Source organism: Mandrillus leucophaeus, unplaced genomic scaffold, assembly GCF_000951045.1.
Source record: "Mandrillus leucophaeus isolate KB7577 unplaced genomic scaffold, Mleu.le_1.0 Scaffold502, whole genome shotgun sequence".
Taxonomy (NCBI): domain Eukaryota; kingdom Metazoa; phylum Chordata; class Mammalia; order Primates; family Cercopithecidae; genus Mandrillus; species Mandrillus leucophaeus.
The window spans coordinates 694,019-704,373 of NW_012105388.1; the positions used below are offsets into that span (position 1 = coordinate 694,019).

A 10,355-nucleotide genomic window follows, 5' to 3' on the forward strand; every position below is an offset into this window, starting at 1 on the left:
AATTCTCTGCCTCAGCCTCCCGAGTAGCTGGGATTAGAGGCATGCGCCACCAAGCCGGGCTAATTTTTTGTATTTTTAGTAGAGACAGAGTTTCATCATGTTGGCCACGCTGGTCTCAAACTCCTGATCTTGTGATCCGCCTGCCTCGGCCTCCCAAAGTGCTGGGATTATAGGCGTGAGCCACCGCACCAGCCAAAAGTAGTATTTTTTTGAGGCGAAGTCTCACTCATTTCTCCCAGCCCAGGCTGGAGTGCAGTGGCAGGATCTTGGCTCACTGCAACCTCTGCCTCCTGGGTTCAAGTGATTCTCCTGCCTCAGCCTCCCAAGTAGCTAGGATTACAGGTGTGTGCCACCACGCCTGGCTAACTTGTATTTTCAGTAGAGACAGGGCTTCACCATCTCTGAACTCCTGACCTCAAGTAATGCACCCACCTCAGCCTCCCAAAGTGCTGGGATTACAGGCGTGAGCCACCACACCCAGCCAATATTTAAAAAGAAAAAAAAAATTTTAAGTGCTAAAAAAATGCAAGCATATTATAGAACTTTTAGAATAAGTAAAAAGTACAAGTCAGAATATATGAATCATTAAAATGCAAAACTCATAATCCTTAGCAAAATTTTGTTGTACATCTTCCTACAGAACTAAAACATTTAACACAGAATTTTAATAACCTCTGAGTAATTCTGTAATTATGAAAATATTCACTTACTTGTCCTCTGCCAGGATTTTCCTTTGGAACAAGTAGAGATACCACTGGTCCATATTTTTGACACTCCTCTTTTACATCTTCTACAACATCTGATTATTAAAACATATAACAGTAACTGCTCTGATATAATAAACAAGTATTCAACATTTTAAATTTTTTAATCATCAAAGAATTCAGGAATACATAACTAGTAATGAGGTCATTTTATGTCTTGAATAGTTGACATTCAACTGATTCAAAATTTTAAATAATAGTCTGCCACCTTCTACTCTCCCTGAAGGCAACACATAATGATCAGTTTCTTTTTTTTTTTTTAGACAGAGTCTCGCTCTGTCGCCCAGGCTGGAGAGCAGTAGCGCGATCTCAGCTCACTGCAACCTCCGCTTCTCAGGTTCAAGCGATTCTTCTGCCTCAGCCTCCCCCGTAGCTGGGACTACAGGCGGGTGCCACCACACCAGGCTAATTTTTGTATTTTTAGTAGAGACAAGGTTTCACCATATTGACCAGGCTGTTTTTGAACTCCTGGTCTCGCAATCCGCCCACCTCAGCCTCCCAAAGTGCTGGGAGGCCACCGTGTCCAGCCAATTTCTTCTGTATTCTGCCATAATTATTATAAACTTATATACAAGCAAATATGAAATTATAAAAGCAAATACCTTGCTTTTTATATTAAATATGTCCTTTAAGATAAAATTATCACATAAAATTTTCTCATTTGTTTTTATGGTTACGAAATATTTTATTCTACGAATGTTCAATATATTATCTAATATGTCCAGTACTGATTAGACAACTTCCAAACTTTTACCATTAAACTCCCCCCAGGCATATCTCATTTCATTTGTGTATTTCTTTCTTTTTTTTTGTTTTTTTTTTTTTGAAACAGTCTTGCTCTGTTGCCCAGGCTGGAGTGTAGTGGCACAATGTCGGCTCACTGCAACCTCCACCTCCAGGGTTCAAGCGATTCTCCTGCCTCAGCCTCTCAAGTAGCTTGGATTACAGACGTGTGCCACCACGCCCAGCTAATCTTTGCATTTTTAGTAGAGACAGGGTTTCACCATGTTGGTCAGGCTGGTCTCAAACTCCTGACCTCAGGTGATCTACCTGCCTTGGCCTCCCAAAGTGTTGGGATTACAGGCATGAGCCACCATGCCCGGCCTCACTTGTGTATTTCTAAGTTGACACTCTAGAAACAGAAATGCTGGGTCAAAATTGACATAAATTTGTAATTTTTCCAATTTGCTTTCCATAAAAGTTTACCAATGTAAACTTTCTCTAGCAAGGTACAAAAATGTCTGTTTCCTTATACCCTCACCCACAAGAGGATAATCAAATGTTTCATCACTGTCAATGTGGTTGATGGGTAACAAAGATATTGCAGTTTGGCTCTAATGAGCATTTCCATAATAATAATGAATAAAAGCATATGTGTAAAAGACTTGTCTACTTCCTTTTCCATAAACTGTAGTAAGAGCTATAAATATTTTTTCTTTAAAGTATCCTTTGTCTTTTAATCTTTCTTAGAGTTATTTTTGTCAGGATTGATTTTGTTCAATGCTTATTATACTGGTTCTGAGTTTTTTGCCATATTCAAAAAAGGCCTTTCCAACTTCAGGAATATTAAAAAACAAAATTATACAATGTCTTTTTATATTAAAAAATTATCTCCTTCCCACCTGCCCTATTTCCTTCCCTCATCCCTTTCTTTTCCCTCCTTCCCTATTTCATTCCCTTGTTTTAGTATTTTAATCTTTACTTGATTTGAAATTTAATTTGGTCTATAATGTAAGGTTTAACTTCCTTCTCTGCCTCTCTCAAGATTACAAGACAGCTGTTCCAACACATACCATAATTTCTAGCTAAGAAACTTGTTATTTCATGATGACCCTGTTCATCAAAAGTAACAAAGGTATTTAATGGTACCATATATTGTCTGTTGCACTTTAGTTCACTTCAGATTCTTAAACACTAAGATTGAATAGCAACATTTAAACAAAATGTAAAGACTCAGTGTATTTCAAAGCAGAAAAAAAGTCACAGCAAGATAGAAGAGTTATATGGTAGTCTAAAGGTTTATTCAAAAAAAGGCCAAGCTTCAGTTTTAAAGATATCAAAATTATTTGGAGTAGACAGAATGAGGTGATGACGACAGCAGGTCTTCACAAAGATGAAGACTAAAAAGACATAAGTAGTATTTTGAACTGATTCCAGGAAATTCAGAGTCATTGTACCTTCATGACCTGAAACAATTTTGAGGGCAAGACTTTCTTTCAGATAGACAACATGAAAACTCAAGACTCTTAAAATGGTCACAGACTCAAAGAAATTACAGTTCTCTCACTACTCTGTCGGGACATGAAACCTCCGCCTCCTGGGTTCAAGCGATTCTCCTACCTCAGCCTCCCAAGCAGCTGGGATTACAGGCATGTGCCGCCACGCCGAGCTAATTTTTGTAAGTCTACACTCTTAATCGCTACATAAAATTGTCTCTCTAGTAGTAGTAACAATAGGTCGATGCAAATGCTTCATAGCTGTTGTCTTTGGTCTAAGTTTGGCCCTGCTTTAGCCCACTCCCTCTCTGTTTCCAAAATGTCCCTACTAAAATACAAGTTTGACTATGTCATTCTCCCATTTAAAACTATTTAATAAACTCTTTACTGCATTCAACAAAGAATAGATAGGTATTGAATACTTACCATAAGTTATTCTATACCTGATGCAAAGTTCTTCACGTATCTGTATTTTGGTGTTACCATCTCTAGGATAAAATCCAAATTCTTAAACATAGCAAACTGGTCTGTACTCTGACTACCTCATTAGCTTTAACTGATTGCTCCCCAACAAATATCTTAAGATACAGTCATACTAATTTGCTGTTTTCTGACACTTTCATCTCTGTTTGTGCCACTTACTTCCTAATCCCTCAACTTTTAGCCAAGCAACTCCAAATTACTGAGCTCAGATATAACATCTGTAGAGAAGCATTCACCAGTTACTAAGACTGGGTTAAGTACTTGTCCTTTCTGCCATTGCATAGTACCCTATCTTCAGATTATCACAACTATAATTGTTTATGTAGCTGTCTCCCCTACTATACTAAAGATGGGAAGTAATCCCATAGTAAATATTCAGTTAATATGTCTTAAATGAATAAATGCTAAAAGCAAAAAAGAGAACTAAAATGGAGAAACACAAGCATAGGGAAAGGCTAGAAGAGACAGATCAGACAGATAGAAGCTGTTGGGAAGTTAATCTTCTTCATTAACTGGGTAAAGATGAAACGTGAAAGAGTCAAAAGGACATTATGAATATAAAAGTGAGAGGGCTGGGCGCAGTGGCTACACCTGTAATCCCAGCACTTTGAGAGGCTGAGGCTGGTGGATCACCTGAGGCCATGAGTTCGAGACCAGCTGATCTACATGGTGAAACTCCATCCCTACTAAAAATACAAAATTAGCCGGGCCTGGTGGCACATGCTTGTAATCTCAGCTACTTGGGGGGCTGAGGCTTAAATCCAGGAGGCAGAGGTTGCAGTGAGTTGAGATCGTGCCACTGCACTCCAGCCTGGGCAACGAGTGAAACTCTGCCTCAAAAAAAAAAAAAAAAAAAGTGAGAGTATATTAGAGATCATATTGTTCAATATTCTCATTAGATAAACTGGAAAATATGAAAATGTTATAGACATGTTTATTCCAGACTTATTTAAGAAAGACACATTATAATTTAGAAAACACTAACCTTCATATTCCTCTTCATTCTCAAGATAATCATCATCCAGCACATTCAGCAGTCTTAGCACTGGAGTGGGAAGCATGACCAGATCTTCAATATGAGGGGCTGTTAAAATTCATCATAATATGGTTAAATGTAAATCCCCCCAAATAAGTTGAACACCAGATAAAGGAACTTGGGAATATAAATTAGTGCGGATGTCTTGAATGACTGTCAAATGACCAGGAAAAAAATAAAAGAATATACAACTTACCAAAAGGAATGCTAAAGAATGGGCTGCACAATGCCATTTCAGCAGGAATTCTTCTGCTTGGATCATCATGAAGCATGCTAAAACACAAAAAATAGGTGCCTTATCATTTCTACTGAATCTTTTGAAAATGCAACCATTAAAGAAAGTAAGAATGTCTAAATGTTCATGACAGCATTAATTATAGTAGCATGATTTATTGAATCATTCACCTATAAAGAATACAAATGCTATTTATTAGTAAATGGTTTAGCAATTCATGATACATACCTATGACATTATACTGTGATTTAAAATAACACTTTTGATTAATAAATGAAATACTGCAAAGTGATTCACACTCTGTAACAGTGAGTGGAAAAAAACCCACAGATTTAGGGTAACACAATTTAAAAAAAAGACAGTGGTGGGATGATTGTTGAATTTCATCAAATTTCTCTAATAATAAAGCAACTAGATAGCAAAACCAAAAACCCATGGACAATATCTATAACAAAAACCATAGGGACACCCTAAATAGCCAAAGCAATCTTGAGAAAAAAGAACAAAGCTGGAAGCATTATACTACCTGACTTCAAAAAAATACTACAAAGCTACAGTAACCAAAACAGCATGGTATTGGTATGAAAACAGATACACAGACTGATGAAACAGAACAGAGAGCCCAGGGAAAAAAAATATTTACAACCAACTGATTTTCAACAAAGGTGCCAAGAATACACAATGGGGAAAGGACAGTATTTTCAATAAACGGTGCTGGGAAAAACTGGATATTAACACACCAAAGAATAAAATTAAACCCTTATCTCTCAACTACACAAAAATCAACTCAAAATAGATGAACAATTTACATGTAAGACCCAAAACTACTAGAAGAAAACAGGAGAAAAGCTGCACAACATTGTTCTTGGCATTGAATTTTTTAATATAACTTCAACAGCACAAGCAACAAAAGCAAAAACAGACAAATGGGATTACATCAAACTAAAAACCTTCTGCACAGCCAAGGAAACAATGAACAGGGTGAAGAGACAACTTACAGAATAGGAGAAAATATTTACAAACTATACATCAGCTAGGGGAGTAATATACAAAATATATAAAGAACTCAATTTGGCTGGGTGTGGTAGCTCACATCTGTAGTTGCAGAACTTTGGGAGGCAGAGGTGAGAGGACCACATGAGCCCAGGAGTCCAAGACCAGCCTGGGAAACATGGCAAGATCATCTCCCTACAAAAAATTTTAAAAATTAGCTGGTATGGTGGCATGCACCTGTAGCTCCAGGATCACTTGAGCCTATGAATTCAAGGCTGCAGTGAGCCATGTTTACACCACAGCACTACAGCCTGGGCAACAGAATGAGACCCTGTCTCAAAAAAAAAAAAAAAAAAGAAAAAAGAAAAAAAAGAGCTCAAACAACTTAACAGCAAGGAAACAAATAGCCCAATTAAAACATGGGCAAAAGACCTGAACAAACATTTCTCAAAAGAACACATACAGATGACCAACAATATATGAGAAATGCTCAGTATCACTAATCATCAGGAAAATGAAAAAACAAAACCACAATGAGGTATCACCTCGTATCTACTACAATAGCTATTATCAAACAGACAAAAGACATAAAGAAAAGGGAATCCACACACATTGTTGGTGGGAATATAAATTAGTAAAGCCATTATGGAAAGCACCATGGAGGTCTCTTAAAAATTTTTTAAAAACAGAACTACCAGCAGTCCCACTACTGGGTATACATCCAAAGGAAATGAAACCAGTGTGATTAAGAGATACCTGTATGTCCAAGTTTGTTGCAGCACTATTCACAATAGACAACATATGGAATCAACCTAAGTATCTATTAACAGATAAGTGTTCATTTCTTGTATGTTAGCTTAAAAGAAATAAAAATAAAAAAACAGATGTGTAAAAAGTGAAAAAAAAAAGAAAAAGAAAAACACACATGAGTAAAAAAAGAAAATATGATATATATACACAATGGAATACTATTCAGCCACTGAAAAGGAGCAAATCCTGTCATTTTCAACACAGATGAACCTGTAGGGCATCATGTTAAGTGAAATAAGGCAGGTCCAGAAAGACAAATACAGCATGATCTCACTCATATGTGAATTCTAAAAAGTGTTGATGTCGCAGAAGTAGAGAGAAGAATGGTGGTTACCAGAGGCTGGGTGGGGGAGTTAGAAGACAGAAGAGTTTGGGGAGACATTGGCCAAAGCCAAAAGATGCCTAATTACAGTTAGATAGAAAGAATAAGTTCAAGAGACCTACTGCACAATATGGTGATTCTAGTTAATGATGACATATTGGATTCTTGAAAAACACAGGGAGTGAATGTTAAGCACTCTCATCACAAAAAATGATAACTATGTAAACTAATGCATTTTTTCATTAACTAGATTTAATAATTCCATAATGTATATATACTTCAAAACACGTTGCACATGATAAATACATAAAATTTTAGGTCATTAAAAACAAAAAAGACTGAGATGCTGTTATAGTCTAATAAAATTAATGTATCTCTATATAGCTATTGAAGTGTTTGCGGCATAAAAAGACCATTATTTCCTTATTGTAAGTAAGCATTTGTAAAGTAAAAATAAGCCACTTAAAAAACAAAAACTAGGCCGGGCGTGGTGGCTCATGCCTGTAATCCCAGCAATTTGGGAGGCAGAGGTGGGTGGATCACTTCAGGTCAGGAGTTTGAGCACAGCCTGGCCAACACGGTGAAACCCCGTCTCTATTAAAAAATACAAAAAATTAGCCAGGCGTGGTGCCATGCATCTGTAGTCCCAACTATTTGGGAGGCTGAGGCAGGAGAATCACTTGAACCTGGGAGGTGGAGGTTGCAGTAAGCCGAGATCGTGCCCCTGCACTCCAGCCTGGGCAACAGAGTGTGACTCCATCACAAAAAACAAACAAACAAACAAACAAAAAAAACCCTATAGTGCCAAACTATCAATAGCAGTAAGATCTGCACTATATTGGCATCTATGTGTAAGAAGGCAGAGGAAAGCTACAATTGATCTGATGAACCAGAGAAAAAAATCATCCCAAACAGCCAAAAGGGACTCACTGGACTGCATAGCAAGAAGCTAGAGAAAAGCAGCTGAAACTATAAGGGGTTATACATTCTAATACTAAGTGAATACAAGGAATTCTTTGTAATACCATGAGGTTGGAGTAATCTAGACACTAAGACCTCTTAAAACTAACCAGCCAAAGCATTTTTTTCAGTGCAAAGTCCCACAGTGAGAAGAAATATTGGGAACAGAATCCAAACTGAGCAGGATGAGGGAGAGATAGAGAGGCACCAGAAAAAAGCAGAAGAGAAGAGCCAGGAGATCTCTGAAAAAAGCCACTTTTTGGGAATATTACACAAAACAACAGAAGAGGGAGCCCTGTATAATAAGAAAAGTTATCCCAAGTATATTTTCTTATATAAGTTTAGGAAAATAATTTTCACATAAAAATGAGCAACATAAAAAGGATTATAACTGACTATGCATGGTGGCTCATGCCTGTAATCCCAGCACTTTGGAAGGCAAAGGTGGGAGGATTACTTGAGCCCAGGAGTTTGAAACCAGCCTGGGTATCATAGTACAACTTTGTCTACAAAAAAATAAACCAGGCACGATGGTGCATGCCTGTGGTGCCAGCTCCTTGGGAGGCTAAGGTGGGAGGACTGCTTAAAGATGCAGTGAGCTGTCATCACACCATGGCACCCTAGCCTGGGTCACAGAGCGAGACTGCCAAAAAAAAAAAAAAAAAAAGAAAGAAAGAAAGAGAGAGAGAGAGAGAGAGAGAGAGAGAGAGAGAAAGATATCTATTGTACAAAAAGAAAAAAAAACCTGCAAAATGATAAATCTCAGATAATGTATGCCAGAAAGACATGACCATAACACAGATGAACATTAAAATCTACCTTTTTTTTTTTTCTGAGGCAGAGTCTTGCTCTGTCACCCAGGCTGAAGTGCACTGGTGCAATCTTGGCTCACTGCAACCTCTGCCTGAGGGTTTCAAGCAATCCTCCTCCTGCCTCAGCCTCCAGAGTAGCTGGGATTACAGGCAGATGCTGCTAGGCCCAGCTAAATTTTGTGTTTTTAGTAGAGACAGGGTTTCACCATGTTGGCCACGCTAGTCTGGAACTCCTGATCTCAAGTGGTTTGCTCACCTCAACCTTCCAAAGTGCTGGGATTATGGGCGTGAGCCTACCATTTCAAAATGAACTAAATGGCCACACCTGGCCTTTATAACCTACCATTTCAAAATGAGTTAAATGGCCAGGCATGGTCGCTCATGACCATAATCCCAGCACTTTGGGAGGTTGAGGCAAGCACATTACTTGAGGTCAGGAATTCCAGACTAGCCTCTCTACTAAAAACATGAAAATTAGTTGGGCCTGGTGGGGTCCACCTATAATCCCAGCTACTTGAGAGGGTGAGGAAGGAGGAACGCTAAAAGCTGAGAGGCAGAGGTTGCAGTGAGCACTGCACCACTGCACTCCAGCCTGGGCGACAGAGTGAGACTTTGTCTTCTCCTCCCCCTGCAAAAAACGAGCTAAAGACATTTTTTTAAAATGACACAAGATGTGAAAGAGCAAGAGAAAAAGAAATAGAAAATCACAAAAATAAGGTAATAGAACTCAGGAAAGAATTAGAAATTAAAAGAAAATCATTTCATAAAATAAAATTACACTACAAGAGACACCAGGATGAATAAACACAACAAATAACGTCTTAAAGAGAAATAGTAGGCAAAAAGGAGGATAGTCTTAAAAATCAAAAAGGCCGGGCATGGTGGTTCACGCCTGCAATCACAACACTTGGGGAGGCCGAGGTGGGCAGATCATGAGGTCAGGAAATTAAGACCATCCTGGCTAACACGGTGAAACCCCATCTCTACTAAAAATATAAAAAATTAGCCTGGCGTGGTGGCGGCACCTGTAGTCCCAGCTACTCAGGTGGCTGAGGCAGGAGAATGGCGTGAACCTGGGAAGCGGAGCTTGCAGTGCGCCGAGATCGCGCCACTGCACTCCAGCCTGGGCAACAGAGTGAGATTCGGTCTCACACACACACATACACACACCAAAAAAAAAAAAAGAAAGAAAGAAAAACAAAAGAAATAATGGGTTGGGGGTGGTGGCTTATGCCTGTAAACCCAGCATTTGGGAAGCTGAGGCAGGAAGGTCACTTGAGTTCAAGACCAGCCTGGCACATGGTGGGACCTCGTCTCTTAAGAAAGGAAAAAGAGAAAACACAGAATCAAGCAAAAATGATAGTTGGACGCCGTGGATCACACCTGTAATCCCAGCACATTGGTAGGCCAAGGCGGGCAGATCACTTGAGGTCAGGAGTTCGAGATCAGCCTGGCCAACATGGTGAAACCCTGTCTCTACTAAAAATACAAAAATTGGCCAGGCATGGCGGCAGTAGCCTGTAATCCCAGTACTTGGGAGGCTGATGTGGGAGAATTGCTTGAACTCAGGGGACAGAGGTTGCAGTGAGCCGAGATCGTGCCACTGCACTTCAGCCTGGGCAACAGAGCGAAAACTCCGTCTCAAAGAAAAAGAAAAGAAAAAATGGCAATATTGAATATAAGGCAAAGAAAATCAAACATATGTAGACTAGAAGGACATGAAA

The 10,355-nt window shown here is 38.9% G+C and overlaps 1 protein-coding gene across 3 annotated transcripts in view; it reads right to left on the minus strand.

The window, feature by feature from the left end:
- UHMK1 (U2AF homology motif (UHM) kinase 1) overlaps positions 1–10,355 on the minus strand; it is a 26,231-nt gene that overhangs the window by 5,744 nt on the left and 10,132 nt on the right. For 2 of the 3 annotated variants that reach the window (XM_011996096.1, XM_011996093.1), the window contains exons 5-7: positions 4,696–4,772; positions 4,449–4,547; positions 711–799 (exon numbers count right to left, since the gene is read on the minus strand). In XM_011996096.1, coding sequence (XP_011851486.1) covers positions 711–799; positions 4,449–4,547; positions 4,696–4,772 — 265 coding nt within the window. The remainder of the gene's footprint in view (positions 1–710; positions 800–4,448; positions 4,548–4,695; positions 4,773–10,355) is intronic. The other variant, XM_011996095.1, reaches the window with a different exon arrangement.